General features: G+C 43.2%; 2 protein-coding genes across 2 annotated transcripts in view; one reads left to right on the top strand and one right to left on the bottom strand.

Annotated features, from left to right (window-relative positions):
* The first annotated feature begins 1,723 nt into the window (after nt 1-1,723).
* LOC120517775 lies at nt 1,724-11,745 on the top strand. Its single transcript, XM_039740256.1, has 2 exons — nt 1,724-2,593; nt 11,422-11,745. The coding sequence occupies exons 1-2, from the start codon at nt 2,005-2,007 to the stop codon at nt 11,499-11,501; spliced, it is 669 nt and encodes a 222-aa protein (XP_039596190.1). The 5' UTR covers nt 1,724-2,004; the 3' UTR covers nt 11,502-11,745.
* A 6,051-nt stretch (nt 11,746-17,796) lies between these two features.
* slc16a5a (solute carrier family 16 member 5a) overlaps nt 17,797-19,187 on the bottom strand; it is an 82,424-nt gene continuing 81,033 nt past the window's right edge. The window contains exon 6 of the transcript XR_005631000.1: nt 17,797-18,180. The gene's annotated coding sequence lies outside the window, so the exon portion shown is untranslated. The remainder of the gene's footprint in view (nt 18,181-19,187) is intronic.

The following is a 19,187-nucleotide window of genomic DNA, read 5'->3' as shown; positions in this document are numbered from 1 at the left end:
CGCCCGACGCCTCCAGCTTGTGATTGGATACTTTTGTGGGCCCTGCCCACATGGTATTCGTATGTGAGGTGCGCATGCGCTTCGTGTGTAGCGAGGTCCATGGAGGTGTGACGCTCTTTGGAGTGTTTGTTTGCAGTGCCTTTTTAAAGATGAAGCAAGTTCAGCTATCTGCTAGAAAGCGCTACACCAAGCCGCTCTTGTTTGGAACAGTGCTTCTGGGGTTGGCAGCTGCCTTCATCAACAGGTGTGGAGTGACCTTCAGGCTTGAGTGCCGCGCTAGCGAATGCGCCCGCTTATCTGATCACAGGCTGTTTTCACTTTGTCTTCGTGTTTTGATAACTTTGGCCACCATGGGCGATCGTTATTGCTTTCTTGTCCGTTCTTGTATTTTTATGTACGCACGTAGGTGCCCGCTGCTAATGCAGAGGCCGCGATCGGTACCCTCACGCCACGATAGACTCCTGACATGGCGTGGCCTTCATGTAAAAGGGGTGCGTTATAATGTTACTCGACGGGGCTCCGAATTATCGCTGGACAACAAGGGTTTGCTTGCCAACACGTTTGGGTGAATCTTGATAGATTTTGGCCTGCTGATTTTATACATTTAAATTTTCCTGCCATGTAGCTTTTTTAGTGTAATTGCCCATGTTGAATGTTTATGCCGTGACTACGTTTTCTGACTTGTTTAAATAAAATAGTTTAGCCGCAAATACAACAAGCAGATAAACAAAAAACTTTTGTTATTTCAGTATTAGTAGCAGTACTTGTGCACGTTTTGGTCATTTTCAAAGTTATAAACGCTGAGATTTAGGTTATACTGCAACTTGGTTTTACAGTCAATGGAATGTGACGCTAAATAAAAATGTAGTTTTTAATAAAAATTAAAAGTGCAAATTTACTAAAATAGATTAAAATATTTTCAATAAACATGCAATTATATGTTTAATGATTCATCAGCCTCTTAAAAAGTTCTTCCCATGCCTATTAATTCTTTATTGTTGTCACACAGAAGAAATCTCGTATAGAAACAGTTGTCACAGAATTAATTACGAGTCAGTGGTGGCTTCCTTGCGCCCATTAGCTTCCCCGCGGCCCTGCTCAGGATAATTGGGTTTGGAATGTGGATGGATGGTAGCCTTGTGTGTGTGTGTTCACCCTAAAATGGACCGGCACTCTATACAGGGATTGTGCCTGCCTTGTGCCCAAAGCTTGTCGAGGGCTGCACCTTCCCGTTGATCCTGCCCTGGATAAGTGGATGGAGGCATAAAGTGCGTGGTGTTCACCCTGTGATGTACTGGTTTCCTGTCCCCGTGTTATTCCTGCTTTGTGCCAGATGACTACTGGGACTGGCTTCAGCTTCCCTGTGCCACATGTACTACAGTAAAATGTACATTTATCGTAGCATTTTACCGGCAGCGTGTTTATCATAATATTAAAATGAGCACAAAGAGCGTACTTAGACGTTTAATGCACTGACAATGGAGGATACGTCAGCAATATCTGCAGCCCGGAGCCTACACCGCGGAGTTGACTTAATGGATAGTGGTCGTTGTTTGAGTCAAATAAGCCATGATCTTAACCATAGAGTTACAGGCCGAAGTTCTGGAGGTCTGCAGGTAGACCCCCGGTAGCGCTTATTAGAGTCAACTCCGCCTACTTGGAACTCCAGGAGGCAAAGATGCACGAAACGGGGTACAGTACTCCTTCCACTTCATCGAGCTGACGGCTGCTGTAATTTCGGTCGGCCACCAGATGTCGCTGTTTTCTAAAGTTCAGCTCTTTTAAGAGGAATCTGGGCTTCAATGTTGTTCGTCCTTAATGACTGTGAGGCTTGTCGATTGCTAATGACGTTTCGTGGCCGAGAGAGAGAGAACACACGCGCGGTCAGACTCTTCTAGCAGCCAGGTATTCGTGGCGCGTTTGCGCGGAGACTCACACGAGCGCACCGAAGACGAAGTGCCGACTGACCGCGAGTGCAGCCTCAGTCTTATCGTCACGGCAGGAATGTCTCACCAGTGTCGTAACAGCCGCGACACGTTCTGTTACATCTGCGGCGAGTACACGCTGAAGCCACAGAGACGCCGCATGACCGCGCTCATCAAGAAGGCCTACGAGCTCTACTTCGGTTCAAAAATCGCCGATCAGAACAAGCCGTGGGCTCCCTGCGTGTGTTGTGCGACTTGCGCCGTCCATCTGAGGGCTTGGCTCAGAGGTGCGCGGAAGGCAATGCCGTTCGCAGTCCCGATGATATGGCGAGAGCAGGAGGATCACGTAACGGACTGTTACTTCTGTCTGGTCAGCGTCTCCGGCTTCTCCACTAAAAATAAGAAATCGATCGAATACCCCAACCTGCCTTCAGCCATAAGGCCGGTGCCGCATGACAACCGCTTGCCAGTGCCGAAGCCCCCAGAGACGTGGAGCATCGATGAGTCGGACAGCGACGGGGAGCCAAATGGGGAACGGCTTACGGCTGATGGACCTCACCTGATAACTCGATCAGAGTTAAACGACCTGATCACAGACTTGGACTTGACAAATGCAAAGGCAGAACTGCTTGGCTTGAGACTGCGGGGATGGGGTTTGCTGTCGCCAGGTACGACTTCATTTTGTCTTTCATTCGCGATCCAGGCACTTGAGTTCGGCATGAAGGTGCCTTACCCTAACCGCTAGCCACGTTTCAGGAAGCCAAAACGTCCGGTGGTTACGGGGTGATACGAGAAGTTCAGACATTGTAGAGAAGTGACCGAGACCGCTGATGGCAATTTAGGTTATATAGCGTCTTGATGTGTGCAGCGCATGGCAAAGGAGTGCTTAAAGCTTCACAATAGTAGGATCAATCTGTTAGAACGATGTGAAAGGCACTATATATCCATCTTATCGTGCCCTTTTTAGTTTGTTCAATCTGTTAGTGCATATCCCTTAGTTTTATCTAGCTATCTATATTATGCCTTTCAGTTCGCTCTAATTCTGTTACAATGTTGTTTAGTTCATTCTTTCTATTCTATATTATTGTGCCTTTCAGTTGATTCTGTCTAGCTATTCTGTATTATAGTGCCTTTCAGAGTGTTGTAGCTGCCTGTTACAATGTTGTTCTATTCAATATAGCACCTTTTGGTTAATTTTTATCTAGCTATCTATATTATATTGCCAATAGAATAGCCAGATTGAACAAACCAAAAGGCACTATAATATAGAACAGGTATACTGTATATGAAAGACACTATAAAATAGACTGATAGATATAAAATGTGAACTATTTATTCTATATTATATTACCTTGTACCTTTCCGTTTGTTTTATGTATTGCAGTCCCATTCAGTTCATTCTGTTCTCTGTCTGTATTATAGAATGAATAGATAGGATAATTCACAATAACATAGAATAGCTAGACAAAATGAACTGAAAGGCACTTTTATTCCAGCTATTTTATATTATAGTGCCTTTCAGTTAATTCCAGTGATCTAATGTGCCAGTGAAGCCTCTTCTGGAGTCGCATCCAGCAGAACACCATAGTTGCCTGCCAGGCTGACGTACAGCACGTGTCTCGAGGATGTGAGAGGAAGAGCACAGGGAGAACATGCAGACTCCACATCCGCCAGGCACCCGGAGCTGAGAGCTTAGCGGTGCTCACCATTTTAGATTGTCGCAGTTTTGTAAAGCTCTGTGTGTGCAGAACGAGTCCTCAACAGGACTGGCATAAAAGCAACAGATCAGTACGAGGTCATTTTATTTTTATACATCATTGGTTCCCAGCGGATTTCATTTGACACTGATGAACAGAAGAAGACTTCAATGTCAAAGTGAAAACAGATCTCTGAAAAGTGGTCTAAATGACATGTATCAAATACAAAAATAATCAATCCCATAAGTACTCGCCCGTTCACATCAGGGATTACTACACGGCTGTCCTGGAGGGCTGCAGGTTTTCATTCTCGCCAATTCCTTATTTAGTGATCAGTTTTTGCTGCTGATGAACTTCTTTTGCCTCCATTTTTATTGACTTGCTGACAGCCAAACCATAATAGAAGCGCTATATTCGAGGGATATCCAGAAAAAAAGGTTACAACAGCTGTTAAAAATCGAAAAATGAATATATTTCAACCAAATTTACAGGGTATGTTCCAAAATATGTGTTTATTTCTCAACATAATGGCCGTCAACTTCGATGCACTTCTTCAGCCTGGGCACCAGCTTTTTTATGCTCTCGTCGAATACGCTCCGCTCCACCTCCGAAAGCCACTTCTTCACTGTCTCCTTCACCTCCCCATTGTTGGAAAAATGTTTCCCACCCAAGAATTCTTTCAGTTTGGTGAAAAGGTGAAAATCTGAGGGCGCAAGGTCCGGGGAATATTTAGTAACAATATCCCATCCAAAGGACACAAACAGGTCCTGAGTCACACGAGCGGTATGGGGTCTGGCGTTGTCGTGAAGGAGGGACACACCACGAGTCCGCATTCCCCTCCTTTTGTAAGTATAGTGACACACCCAAGTTTCGTCTCCAGTCACAATACACTGTGTGCACAATTATTAGGCAAGTGAGTATTTTGACCATATCATCATTTTTAATGCGTATATTCCAACTCCAAGCTGTATTAACTTGAATGCTTATTGGATTTAAGCACGTCAGGTGATGTGTATTTGTGTAATGAGGGAGGGTGTGGCCTAAGGAGATCAACACCCTATATCAAGGTGTGCAGAATTATTAGGCAGCTAGTTTTCCTCAGGCAAAATGGGCCAAAAAAGAGATTTAACTGACTCTGAAAAGTCAAAAATTGTAAAAAGTCTTTCAGAGGGATGCAGCACTTTTGGAATTGCTAAGATATTGGTGTGTGATCACAGAACCATCAAACATTTTGTTGCAAATAGTCAACAGGGTCGCAAGAAACGTGTTGAGAACAAAAGACGCAAATTAGCTGCCAAAGATTTGAGAAGAATCAACGTGAAGCTACCAGGAACCCATTATCCTCCAGTACTTTCATATTCCAGAGCTGCAACCTACCTGGAGTGCCCAGAAGTACAAGGTGTTCAGTGCTCAAAGACATGGCCAAGGTAAGGAGGGCTGAAACCCAACCACCACTGAACAAGAAACATAAGTTGAAACGTCAAAACTGGGCCAAGAAATATCTGAAGACAGATTTTTTTCAAAGGTTTTATGGACCGATGAGATGAGAGTGACTCTTGATGGACCAGATGGATGGACCTGTGGATCAGTAATGGGCACAGAGCTCCACTCCAACGTGGAGGTGGGGTACTGGTATGAGCTGGTATTTTTAAAGATGAGCTAGTTGGACCTTTTGCATTGAAGATGAACTCAAATCAACTCCCAAACCTACTGCCAGTTTTTCAAGACACTTTCTTCAAACAGTGATACAGGAAGAAGACCATGATTTGTATGCAGGCCAATGCTCCATCACTTGCATCGAAGTTCTCCACTGCGTGGCCAGCCAGTAAAGGCCTTAAAGATGAAGGAATAATGACATGGCCCCCCTTCCTCATCTGACCTAAACCCTATCGAGAACTTGTGGGCACTTCTTAAACGCTAGATTTACGGGGGAGAAAAACAATCCACCTCTCTGAAGAGTGTCTGGGAGGCTGTAGTCACTGCTCCACAAAAGCTGATCGTCAACAGATCAAGAAACTGACAGACTCCATGAATGGAAAGGCTTATGACTGTTATTGGAAAGAAGGGTGGCTATATTGGTCATTGATTGATTGATTTTTTTTTAAATGTCAGAGATGTTTATTTGTAAATTTTGAGGTGTTTGTTTATTATTCTCACTATAACAGATGAAAATAAACAAGTGAGATGGGAAAATTTTCATTCTTCCTTTAGTTGCATAATAAATCTGCACACTAATAGTTGCCTAATAATTGTGCGCACATATGTATTCCCCTGATGATGTTCACACTCACATTTCCGTTGTGAAACATTCAGGTTTCAGGTTTATTAACATTTTGGATTGACTGATAGCGCTGTGTTTGTTCCATATTAAAATTAATCCTCAAAAATACAACTTGCCTAATAATTGTGCACACAGTGTAGAGCCAAGGAATGCCTCACCCTCGATTTCATAACGCTGAAGAAATTCACGTGCAGCCAAAACGCGATTTTGGCGATGTTCTGGAGTCAAAATTTTTGGCACCCATCTTGCACTCCGCTTCCTGTAATCAACTTTTTCTGAGACAATTTCACCCATGAGACTTCGTGAGATGTGTGGGAACATTTCATGAAGGGTGTCAATCATCACACGACGATCACTGCGAATTCTTTCATCAACTTGCTGCAGAAGCTCTTCTGAAACGAGAGACGGCCTCCCACTCCTTTCTTCGTCATGAGTGTTAGTGCGATCTTCTTTGAACGACCTAACCCACTTGTAAACATGCTGACGTGACATTACCGCAGGTCCATAAGTTTCCACAAGCTGACAATGGATCTCAGCCGCAGATTCGTGACGCAAAGTGAGCAACTTGATGACCGAATGAATCTCGCATCGGCGGTAGGTGGAGCAAACGACCTTAGCAGAGGTTGACGAACTCGCTTGCTGTGATGACATTTCACAACTGACTGACGCGGTCCCGGGCTTATTTTGACCGTTAGGACTCCCTACACACAGGTATGCTAACCTTCGGGGAAAAATAAAAAATTCCCTGCACCCTCCAGGGCACTTGTAACCTTTTTTTCTGGATATCCCTCGTAAATGTAAAAGTATTACTAATGAGATTCGAAATGAGTCCACACATGAGCAGCTGACCAGTGTCCATCATACACTGTCTCAAAATAAAGATAGAAAAGTAAAGGTCTCAGTCGCGTTGGTCTGCTCAGGTCCACAGAACATTTTGATAAACGGTGGTCACGGATTAAAGAAACTCGACCGTCTTGGAAATTTCTGCTGTGGCAGAATGAGAGCCGTGGAATTAAACAACGGGTTTAATTAACAACGAAAATTGGCTTCTCATTAAGAAAGGGGTTGGATTTTGAGGCCCCGATTTAGGCGCCTTGTTTCATGTCTACTTTTTTTGTTTGGCTGCCATGTACGGAGAGAAGAAGCAAATCGGAGGACAGAGTCTTTAAAATGAAGGGGAAAAGAAGGTAAAACTAACTACCTGGCCACCGATGAAGCAAGCGGTGCCCACTGCGGCCCTCCGGGAGCGGAGCTGGATGCGTCTGATTTCGGAGCCTTGAGTCAGTGTGCTGGGGTCTCTCCTTCTCCATCAGCTTTGCACTCTGCCAGATTTCTTCTGCTTTGTCAGACTACTCACGGAGATCCTGCGAGAACAGCGTTTGTCAAGTCCCGGTGTATCGGATGCTGGTATTACTTTGTCGCTCTCATTTGACTTTGCTTCTGTTGGTGGCACACGTAGACACCTTAAATTAGTCAGTCAGTTAATGCACGAATGAAAGTGGAAACCTTGTCTCCCGATTCTCTTTGGTTTGTAACAAACTCCTCGAGGAGGCTGTGTGACAGTGCAGGTCCCGCTCCATGCTCCCACCTCTCTTCTGGGAGTCTTGAACCCAACACCATCTGTAATGTAGACTCGGGTTCCCCAGCAACCAGGGCGCTCACTCTCCCACGGCAAGCCAACCACCTCCTGGGACACTCTGGTTCCTACTGTCCTACCGAGTGTTGGCCAAACACTCCTCCTGAGGGGCTCTGCTCCCACTCACTCACTCCCAAACTGCCTTTTTTTTTTTTCTTCCCGCCTCCCTCTTCTCTCCACTAACCTCCATTTTTTTTTTCTTCCTCCAGCACTTGCGCTTCTCCTACTTACAGCTGTGCTTGAAAGTTTGTGAACCCTTTAGAATTTTCTGTATTTCTGCATCAATATGACCTAAAACCATCATTAGATTTTCACTCAAGTCCTAAAAGTAGATAAAGAGAAACCAGTTAAACAAATGAGACAAAAATATTATACTTGGTCATTTATTTGAGGTAAATAATCGAATATTACATATTTATGAGTGGCAAAAGTATGTGAACCTCTAGGATTGGCAGTTAGTTTGAAGGTGAAATTTGAGTCTGGTGGGATGCCAATCAGGTGTGAGTGGGCACCCCGTGTTATTTAGAGAACAGGATCTATCAAAGTCCACTCTTCACAACACGTGTTTGTGGAAGTGTATCATGGCAGGAACAAAGGAGATTTCTGAGGACCTCACAAAAAGAGTTGCTGATGCTCATCAGGCTGGAAAAGGTTACAAAACCATCTCTAAAGAGTTAGGACTCCACCAATCCACAGTCAGACAGACAGATTGTGTACAAATGGAGGAAATTCAAGACCATTGTTACCCTCCCCAGGAGTGGTCGACCAACAAAGATCACTCCAAGAGCAAGGCATGTAATAGTCGGCGAGGTCACAAAGGACCCCAGGGTAACTTCTAAGCAACTGAAGGCCTCTCTCACATTGGCTGATGTTCATGTTCATGAGTCCACCATCAGGAGAACACTCAACAACAATGGTGTGCATGGCAGGGTTGCAAGGAGAAAGCCACTGCTCTCCTAAAAAAAATTGCTGCTCATCTGCAGTTTGCTAAAGATCACGTGGATGAACTAGAAGGCTATTGGAAGAATGTTTTGTGGACGGATAAGACACAAATAGAACTTTTTGGTTTAAATGAAAAGCGTTCTGTTTGGAGAAAGGAAAACACTGCATTTCAGCATAAGAACCTTATCCCATCTGTGAAACATGGTGGTGGTGGTAGTATCATGGTTTGGCCCTGTTTTGCTGCATCTGGGCCAGGACGGCTTGTCTTCATTGATGGAACAATGAATTCTGAATTATATCAGAGAATTCTAAAGGAAAATGTCAGGACATCTGTCCATGAAGTGAATCTCAAGAGAAGGTGGGTCATGCAGCAAGACAACAACCTTAAGCACACAAGTCGTTCTACCAAAGAATGGTTCAAGAAGAATAAAGTGAATGTTTTGGAATGGCCAAGTCAAAGTCCTGACCTTAATCCAATCGAAATGTTGTGGAAGGACCTGAAGTGAGCAGTTCATGTGAGGAAACCCACCAACATCCCAGAGTTGAAGCTCTTCTGTACGGAGGAATGAACTAAAATTCCTCCAAGCCGGTGTGGAGGAATGAGCAAAAGTTACCATAAACGTTTAGTTGCAGTTATTGGGGGGTCACACCAGATACTGAAAGCAAAGGTTCACATACTGTTGCCACTCACAAATCTGTAATATTCGATCATTTTCCTTAATAAATAAATGATCAAGTATAATATTTTTGTCTCATTTGTTTAACTGGTTTCTCTTTATCTACTTTTAGGACTTGAGTGAAAATCTGAAGATGTTTTAGGTCGTATTTAGGCAGAAATATAGAAAATTCTAAAGGGTTCACAAACGTTCAAGCACCACTGTATAATGGAGACTTGGCACAGGTTTGGTAATTAGCAGCTCCCGATATCAATTACGGACACGGGCGATCCTGCACCTGTGCACTTCAGTGCAGAAGCGCCCATGCCCACATCGCACCCAAGAACCGCTCCCGCCACACTGTTACGCCCCCTCCTTATGCTGCAAGTGTGGCGATTATTTATTTAAAAAATGTCCATCCGTTTAGAGCCGCAGACCCGCCATACCACAGGGAGCTACTGAGGAATTTCCAGACCAGCTAGGAGATACTGTATAATCAGTTTATCATGTCAAAAACCTCTCCCCAGGGATGACTCCTCAACCCCCTCTCGTCACTGTGGAGGAGCAGCGGCTCTACTCTGAGCTGATCACGAATGTCTCGCCATATCTTTTAAGACTGAGCCCAGACAATCTGTGAAGGAAGCTCATTTGTGCTGCTTGTCTGGACAAGGACATCAAGCAACCGACAAACTGAGAACCCGTGCTTTTTCGGCTAAGCGCTCACTTTAACTCTTTGAGGGCTGAATATTTTTTCCAAAAAACTCCGTTTTCTGAAAAGCACACAATGCACTGGTTTCACACATAAAGTCGACATAAAATGTCTGTGGTTGCTGTTGGCGCCTGTTCGGCATCTCGTGATGGTCAGCAGGGATACATGGCGGGCTGGCTACCTCTCTGTCTTCATTCACACAGAAGGTGGGCAATGGTGGCAGTTGTAGTGAGATGCAATATGGTTTGTACCTCTTATCATAAGTGGTGGTCCTCCTAGGCGAACGCTGCTGTAGGCGCATCAGCTACACGAAAGTGTTGAGCACAACATTCGGCTGGGGACCGATAGGCTGATGCTAGTACCTCACTTTCATTTTCGATATCCATCTCCTGATCACTTGCATCAAACTCAGAGCCTGATTCAGCGATAATACGTAAAACATCCATGGAGTATCTTGCTTTGCACATTTGCTTTAGTCTCACCAGATGTTGGTGCCATTTTAGAAGCTGTTTACTCTTCACTACTCATTCATGTGCGAGGTCAAATCAACAAAGCTACGTAACTTTACTTCAAGCAAAGAGAGTCGAACTAAAACATAAGGGCGAGTTTTGTTGCAGTTTACAGCCGATTATCGTCCTCTACCCCTGAATTTCGACAAAAGTCAACATCAGCCCTGAAAGAGATAAACGGGAGGGCTGGAGTGGGAATCTGAGAGAGTAGGACCCCCTATGGTTAAACAGGTGGATACTCAAGTGAACAATAATTCAGTGCTTTCTATTTGTAAGTAATGTAGACCATTTTGTGGAGATCATTTATCACTTTTGACATTGAAGTCTTTTTCTGTTGCTTAGCGTCAAAAAAAAAAAAATAATTCCAAATTCAGTCCACGGTGGTCCGATGTTGTATAACAACAAAACGTGACGACCCCAAGGGGGTGAAGGTTCTTTAACGGCACTTGACATCTCTAATATTAAGTTGCTGGACCCGGTGCCACCCAAATGGGCTACCCTGGATTGGATCGGGTGCGTTTAAGGAGGCCATGTTGTGGTTTTTTTTTCTTACTCTTTTTTTTTTTTAATACTGTAAATGTATTTTTCCCGTTGCACTCTACCCAAATGTGAGGGAATTAAAGAAAAACAAAATGATTTGGCTAAAACCGAGAGACGCTTTAGATTGGATTCAGTAGTCCGACCAAAGAGAGGGTAAAAAAAAAAATGTAATTGGGAGGTTCAGTCCACACTCGCCTTGGGATTATCTGGAAAGAGAAGGAGCAAAAATTTAAAAAACGCAGCTGCTAGCAAGCTTGGAGGAAAACTTGGCAGCCATCGTGGTTATTCAGGACTGAAATTACCTGCAGCTTTTCAGAAGACGTGCCTGTCGAAACAACAAACTTAATTTCCACTGTCATAAAGTCACTCTGGTGTTTTGGTTAGTTTCGCTCTTTTAGGGTCGACCGGTGGACTCCAAATCGGCGTCTCCACTTGCACCGTCTCCCGGCCCCGGTGTTTGTTCCACAGAGACGCTTTCTAAAACGCGTGCGTTTGCTCACGTTGGTTTTGTGTTTTGTTTTCACAGACGCAGATTTTTTCCCGACATTGATGAACTACGTTCACAAGAACGTGCCAAGTATGGACAGATGCTCCCAGAAGTTCTAGAAAGAAGACAAAAGCTGCTAACTGAACTGGCGCAAAAGAAAACTCCCAAGTGATGGTGGGTACGTCTGCTTTGGGAACAGAACTGAGTTGCTAACCTTCAGCTCGTGGCTGCCATTGTTGAGACGAATCTCAGACTAAGTGAAAAAGATTCAAATTAATAACCTGTATGACGTCAAACAGCATATATATTTTTTTTTATTTGGACATTTTATAAATAAAACAGAATTAATATTGCCAAAACTGATCAGATACAAAGTGTACTTTCATGAGTTTTTCCAGTGTTCTTGTAATTTGTTGAACTATTACACATTCACGAATGCGCCAGTGTTGTGAACCTGCAAGTTAAGCAAATCTGCGCGTCACTCAAGTGTGCCAGCACAGCACAGACAAAGTCCTCGATTGATGGGAAACGCACTCGTACTTAGCCTGACACGTTCATTTAAGAAAACATTCTCGGCATTTGCTTAGCGCTTTTGCTTTTATTAATTGCACAACCAACGCAACTCTGCAAGTCGCTTCACCTTCTGCTGGAAGGCATTGTGATGGACCAGAAACCTGATGTGTGGAAATCGAAAATGTAAAGTTGTGCTGAATGGTAAACCTCTTCAGAGTCCGTCGCGTTCCTCTAAAATCACGCTGGGTATGGCGGACACCCCCCAGGGCCGGATTAAGGTGGACGCTATTGACGCTGCAGCATTAGGCCCATTCCTGAAATTGGCCCAGATGAAAACAGATGAGAATTTTCCGGAAGCTGAACAGTTTTTTCCTTTGCTATTAACCTCAAAATAATTCTTAGAATGAAATTTGGAGTCCGACTTTCGGACGCCTAGACACAGCGTTACTTATTATACAGTTACCATTGTTCTTTGCGCTGTGACGTAACTATAACGTCGTGTTTATTGTTAACCGAAGATCTCAAGTTAATGCTATCAATTTTACATTAAACAGTTTCCTTAGTAATTTAGCTGTGTTTTTTGCACTATCTTGGGGATTCTTGCCTTTTCATTATTGTTCAGTAAGTGCCACGTAGTAAATTTTTCACCTTGAAAGTTAGTTGTACAGTAAAAATCGATGGCTATTTAAATGGTTATCTGTAAAGGTAAAAGCTAAAAGCCGGCCTGCGGGCCCGGTATGGATGTTTAGAATTTTTAAAATCCTCGACAGGATTCTGGTCTATTATGAAATTTAAATCGTGGACAAATTTTTACCCTTAAGAGCCTGAATGGAGTCACTTTGACCCACTGTCTCCGCAAATGAATTTTTTCTTACTCTGTTTCGTAAGAGAATTGCGAAATTTTGTGTATTTCATTGTTAGGTTTTCTGCATTAAGTGCACTTTTCAGACAATTGAAATTTCAGGCTATTGAATGTTGATGTTACATAGTTCGATGTTAATCTCGAGTTGTTACGATACTAAGTCGTTATTATTATTCATGTTCAATAAAGGCTGGCTGGTTGCATCGCAAGCAATTAAGGCTCCTTGGTCAGTCTGAGTGCGTGTGTACGGTGAGTGTCGAATGCACACGCATCAATGCTGAGAAAAAATAGGCTTTTAGTGTCTGCAGCATCAGGCCCAATTTCATCTTAATCTGGCCCTGGACGCCCCACAACACTGGACAACGACGTTTGTTCAAACATTTTCGGTGATTATGCCAGACGCAGATCTAATTTCAGCATTTGGTGAAACAAGAACGGAGCTTTTATTGAAGTCCGTGTGTTTAGTGCATTAGTTCAGTTGAGCTTAAAATGATCAGAGTTGGTCAGCATTGATGGCTTCCGACCTCCCTGATCCTTCTGTTTTCACCAGGATCATCACTGACTACACCAAAATTAACAAAGAAGCGGGTCAAAAACGAATCTAATCTTAGCGTTGCTAAGATTTTAAGAAGTGTGTTTTGAATGTTGATTGATGAAAAGTGCCCATGCTTTTATTTTATAAGTGATGTATTTTTTAACTTTTTAGTACTCTTTTTTTTTTTTACTTAATATAAGAATGTTTTTTAAAAAGTATTTTATATATATTATCATGGCATTTGTAGTCTGAATCACAATCTGATTGTATGGGTGGTAACCAATACAATCGGATTGTGATTCAGACTACAAATGCCATGAATGTAATTACCCCGATCTACATACTGTCAAATGAACGAACCACACGCCGTGGCGCAACGTAAGAGGCTTCGCCGCTGATGTCCATGATTCGATTCCCCGAGAGGGGGGTGCAGTGAGTGTGGACGCTAGATGAGCCCAGAATGAGGGCGAAACACGTGTCGCGTACTCTTTGCATTACAGTAATCCCTCCTCGATCGCGGGGGTTGCGTTCCAGAACCCCCCGCGATAGATGAAAATCCGTGAAGTAGAAACCATATGTTTGAATGGTTATTTTTATATATTTTAAGCCCTTATAAACTCTCCCACACTGTTAACATTATTAGAGCCCTCTAGACATGAAATAACACCCTTTAGTCAAAAGTTTAAACTGTGCTCCATGACAAGACAGAGATGACAGTTCTTTCTCACAATTAAAAGAATGCAAACGTATCTTCTCTTCAAACGAGCGCCATCAGGAGCAGAGAATGTCAGAGAGAGATAGAGAGAAGCAAACAATCAAAAAATCAATACGTGCTTTTAAGTATACAGAAGCACCGCGATAAGGCCGGCATTTTTTAGAGAAGCGTCCGTGTCCTCTAGGCAAACAGCTTCAGTGCAAACAGCCCCTCCGTCAGACAGAGAGAGTGAGAGAGACCGAGAAAAGCAAACAATCAAGCAAGCAGCGCGGGAAGCACATCGTATATCATTGAGGAGTTTTATTTAATATGTAATACGTGCTCTGATTGGGTCGCTTCTAAGCCATCCGCCAATAGCGTCCCTTGTATAAAATCAACTGGGCAAACAAACTGAGGAAGCGTGTAGCATAAATTAAAAGACCCATTGTCCGCAGAAATCCGCGAACCAGCGAAAAATCCGTGATATATATTTAGTTATGCTTACATTTAAAATCCCAGATGGAGTGAAGCCGCGAAAGTCAAAGCGCGATATAGCGAGGGATCACTGTATTCAACAGTAAACTATCAAACCAACTTTTTAGTCTTGGGTTTGTCTTAAAATATTGATTACAAAATTATACTAACACTTCCTTTTAATATTTCTATCCATTACTAGCGCCATCTATTGGTGAAATCTTAAACTATTCTTCATTTGAAAATTTCATTTCTTAACATGTTAGAAAATGGATGGATGGATTAATTGATCAGTTAGTGAAACTGATTATTGATTCATGTATTGTCATCGGAAGTGAGTAAGTGTGCAAAATTGTAAGTCATTTGGACAATAGGAAGTGGGTTAAATATCGATTACAAGATTTGTACCAGACAACAAACAGGTGAAGTTAAAAGATGCGTGGTAATAATAATAATAAAATGAAGAATAAAAATGTTGCTTGAGCAGTAAGTGCCTACTCATTGGGTTGGAATAAAAAGCAGCAGCCCCTGCGGCCCTCCCGGACCAACTTTACAGACCCCTGGGTTAAGCTGTGTGAGTGCACCGGTGGGCCTTGGGCCGAATTTGGCTTTACACTCCAGTGATTGAATGTAGCAGTACCAATATGTCACCAGCAGGTGGCATTGTCCCCTCTGTCTTATTTCACAAGTGATTGATTTGCAGTAACAAGTCCACTGTAGTTTGGAGGTTCATTGGTCTTTTGAAAGTATCGGCATGTGTTTTTAAGGGTACACATAGAGGCACCTTTGTTAGTAAAACAGTACTAATTTAGCTTTAACCCTTAAACTGAAGGACTGGGGCAAGGAAGTTGTGCTCTCTGATCATTGCGCCCGAGCCGTGTTGTGCTACTAAGTCTGACTGCACTCTGTACACATCACAATATTAGCCCTATGAACAATGTCTTCAAATGCCCTGTAGGTCTTTTTTGACCCAATTCTTGTTTTAGGCGCCCTGGTTGTGAGATTTTTAAACTGATTGACCCACTCAGTGTCTTCAAAGGTGGGCTCAATTGCTGTGCCCTATGGGTCTTTTGTTGGCCCGATTCTGACACCCCTTGTCAGGTGCCCAAGGTGGCAGATCTTGCACTCTGATCCCAATTCTATTTCTTGACCGTCTTAGCCTGTAGTAGCAGTGGGCCTACGTTTTTATAACGGGTGATGTCTGGGTGTTTTTCTTTTAAGATGTGGATGGATACTGAAAAGCAGAGTTATGAGAGAGTTATGACATCTTCTAACCCGCTTCATCCAGACCAGGGGGGCACAGGGGCTGCTGGAACCTACCCCAGCTAGCATTGGGCACAAAGCAGGAACAAACCCTGGTCAGGGTGCCAATCCATTGCAGGATGAACACACACACAGGCCAAGTTACCAGTGCCATTTCACCTAACCTGCATGTCTTTGGACGGTGGGAGGAAACAAGTGGAGAACATGCAAACTCCACACTCTGAGGCAGCAGCTCTACCGCTGTGCCACTGCGCTGCCCACTTTATTTGTGCTAAGGGGCAGTTTAGGTTTTTACAGAGGCTGGAGAAATACCAAAGCAGGGTGGTTAAAGATGTACTTTAAGGAGAGAGCAGTGCTCAGAATTTGTAGCAGAACTCTGAACTGAAAAGATGGCATTTAGGATGCAACCTGCATGCGTACATTCACAACCTAAATGCAATGAAATTTCCAATAAAGTCAATGATGGGGCAAAACTGACCTGAAAGATGGACATTTTTTTAGAAGCTGTACAAATTATGGTATGACTTAGCATTTTTTTTTATTTTTAAACTGTTGATTAATTTGGAGAAATATTGGAGAAATATAGGAAAAGTCACAAAGTTCTGTGCTGAACGGATGACATTTTGGATGCCGTTACTGATTTCAAACACAAGTTGGGCCAGTTCTGTCCCAAAGATGTTTTAAGGGTTAAAATGTTGATTTTATTTTTCAGCTTAAAAGCAAAATGGCCTTTAGGGTGTTTGTAGGGACTGTGAACAAACGAACTACCTTAAATGCAGCAGGCAGGCCTTTAGAGTTAGTGAGGGGTCAAAAGTGACCAGAGAGACGCGGTAAGTTTAACAAGTTTTGTAGAAGCTTTGCAAATTATGAGATGTGTGAATTGTTTTTATTATTTTACTGTTCATTAATTGAGGTAAATGTATTCATGAATGAAGCGGAGAGTCTGTCACATTGGTGTCAGGACAACTGTCATTATCTGAATGTCGGCAAGACAAAGGAGCTGATCATGGACCTTGGGAGAAAACGGCAGAGTCCCCCTCATTGTTAACCTCGCTTGGGTGGAGAGGGGGGACAGTTTGATACCTTGGGGTCCACATCACGGAGGATGTCAAACTTGGGCACACCGGCTGTCCCAACGGCAGCCTCTCTTCTGTGGTGTGGTCCGGTAAACCTGGAGACCACTTGAGAGAGACTGAGGAGAAGCTCCTGGCCACAGTCCACCTATGACTTGTCTAGAACTACAGTACCTCTCTCACCCTATGGGGTTAAGTCATATATTATTATTTATTTAGTAGTTATTACATATTTATAATTCTAGTAATGATTTTTACATTTATAAAGTGGCATATAGTTCTTGTTCCTTTATACAGGGAGATTCGCTCAAAAGGGGGCCCCGAATATTCTGTAATAACTCTAGTTAGGACAAAGCAATCTGAACAAAACAACGTGCAATGTGCTCCTCCGACTATGGAGCTTCAAACAAGCCGGGATGTCCCTGCGTCAGAACGACGAGGTAGGTACCAGACAGCCGTAGCGACGTTTAACCTCCGTTTGCATCTTCAGGGCGCATATCGACCGTACTCCTTCACTCAAGTCACTCGCTTTTTCACCAGGATGGAGGTGTACAGTATTGGGCAGCGCATATTCATAGTGCGAACCTATTGGGTCACCAATTCGTTTAAGCGATGTCAGAATCAATTGGACGATCATGAGTTAACGGGAGGTTACTTCCAGCAAGATGGAGTGATGTGTCACACATTGGCAAGGAGCACGGCAGAAATTGAGTCATTTTTTGGCAACAGGGTCATTTTAAAGGGGCTTTGGATACCACGGTCGCCGGATCTGACACCACCAGACATCTTCCTTTTGGGTCTGAAGTCTATCGGAACAAGCCTCGCACGGTGGAAGATTTGAAGGAAAACATCCAACGTACAATTGCTGCTATAAGACGTGCTGATACATTCAGGAACATGGAGGGTCGAAATGTGCCTGGCAGAAAAACAGAAGCCACTTCCAGCATCGCATGGAATGCAATCGATTTCACAAACGTCAAGGTATATGGCGTATTTTTTGGTTCAGATTGCTTCATCCAAACGGGAGTTACAACAGAATATTTGGAGCCTCTTTTTGCATGAATCTCCCTGTATTTGTCACAGCGAATACACTTTGATTTGACCAGATGAAAATTTGGGGGCTTTTATTGATTTCAAACCCAAATCCGAGGACGTGGTAAGGGTTTAGAAGGAAATCCATTTTCTGCTCCTTTTACTCTCTTGAGGGGTAGTCATCAGGAACTGAAATCGGAGATTTTTCACGGTCAAGCGACACACTCACGTGTTGAAGCTCCGTTCGGTTTGTGGTTGACTCGTAGTCTTCGTCAAACCCGCCAATTTCTTCTTTTCCTCCCCACGACTACCGCAGTTGGGAAGTGCAGAGTGTGTCCGACTCATCCTACACCTGCCAGTGGAAAAAGCGATTTAAAGAAAGTAAATGGATGATGGGTAAGATAACACAACTCTGGCCGCCAACCACAACAGAAAGACTGTGCAGATTCAAAAGACCACATGTGAGGCGCAGATACTTAAAATAAGATCACTTTATTCAGTTCTACCAAATATTTTTGATTTGTATAAATAAATGTCACTCTTTTGTTCCTAGAAACCATAATGCAATACTAAAATTATATATATTAAAAAAAAAAAAAACCTCTTTGATTACCACAATGTAAATAACATCATAAAACTATTCTCACTTTCGTGAAATAAGACTAGTCGGACGTTTCTTCCACATACATAAAAGCCACAGCCATCGGCATACAATCTTACCAGCATTAAGATTTGTGAAAAGTGCCTAAAAAGAGAAAGTATTTTCTCCGTTTGGTTGTACAGTCCCCCCCCCACACACTCCATTGTGATGTCCGGTCAGTTATGTGAATAACGCCATTATGAATCAAACTCCTCCTCCTCCTCTGCGATTTGGTAGCCGTGTCCCCCACGCCGCTCATTCACCACTTTGTGCGTATAAAGCCGAGGATTCTCAATTCCAAATGATTCCGGGCCAAATAGCCCAGAAATGAGAGTCGTAGCATTAAATAAACGTGCAAAGTGATCTACAGCAGTCCTGGCATGGCAACAAGCTGGGCGCCTTATTGACAACTTTTAAGGATGAAATCACAATTAGCAAACGCAAGTAGGAAATTCCGTGTACAGTCCATGTGACAATAAAGATCCCCTCGGTTTATGACATTTTTGAAAGTAAAAGACGCTTTAGCCGCATTCTGCGGAGTGTGGACAACGACTGCCTGCGCTGAACGAGGACAGACGTCCACGGGGAGGTCAGTAGTGCTTTTAAGATACAGTAACAAACATGGCAAAAAAATAATGTGTGTTGTCGTAATACATACATACATAAAAGTAAAGTGCAGAGTCAGAATGACCTAAAACAGAGATGAGACATCCAGCGGC

This window comes from Polypterus senegalus, chromosome 17, assembly GCF_016835505.1.
Source record: "Polypterus senegalus isolate Bchr_013 chromosome 17, ASM1683550v1, whole genome shotgun sequence".
In the NCBI taxonomy this organism is placed as follows: Eukaryota; Metazoa; Chordata; class Cladistia; order Polypteriformes; family Polypteridae; genus Polypterus; species Polypterus senegalus.
This window is presented reverse-complemented; position numbering and strand designations above follow the sequence as displayed.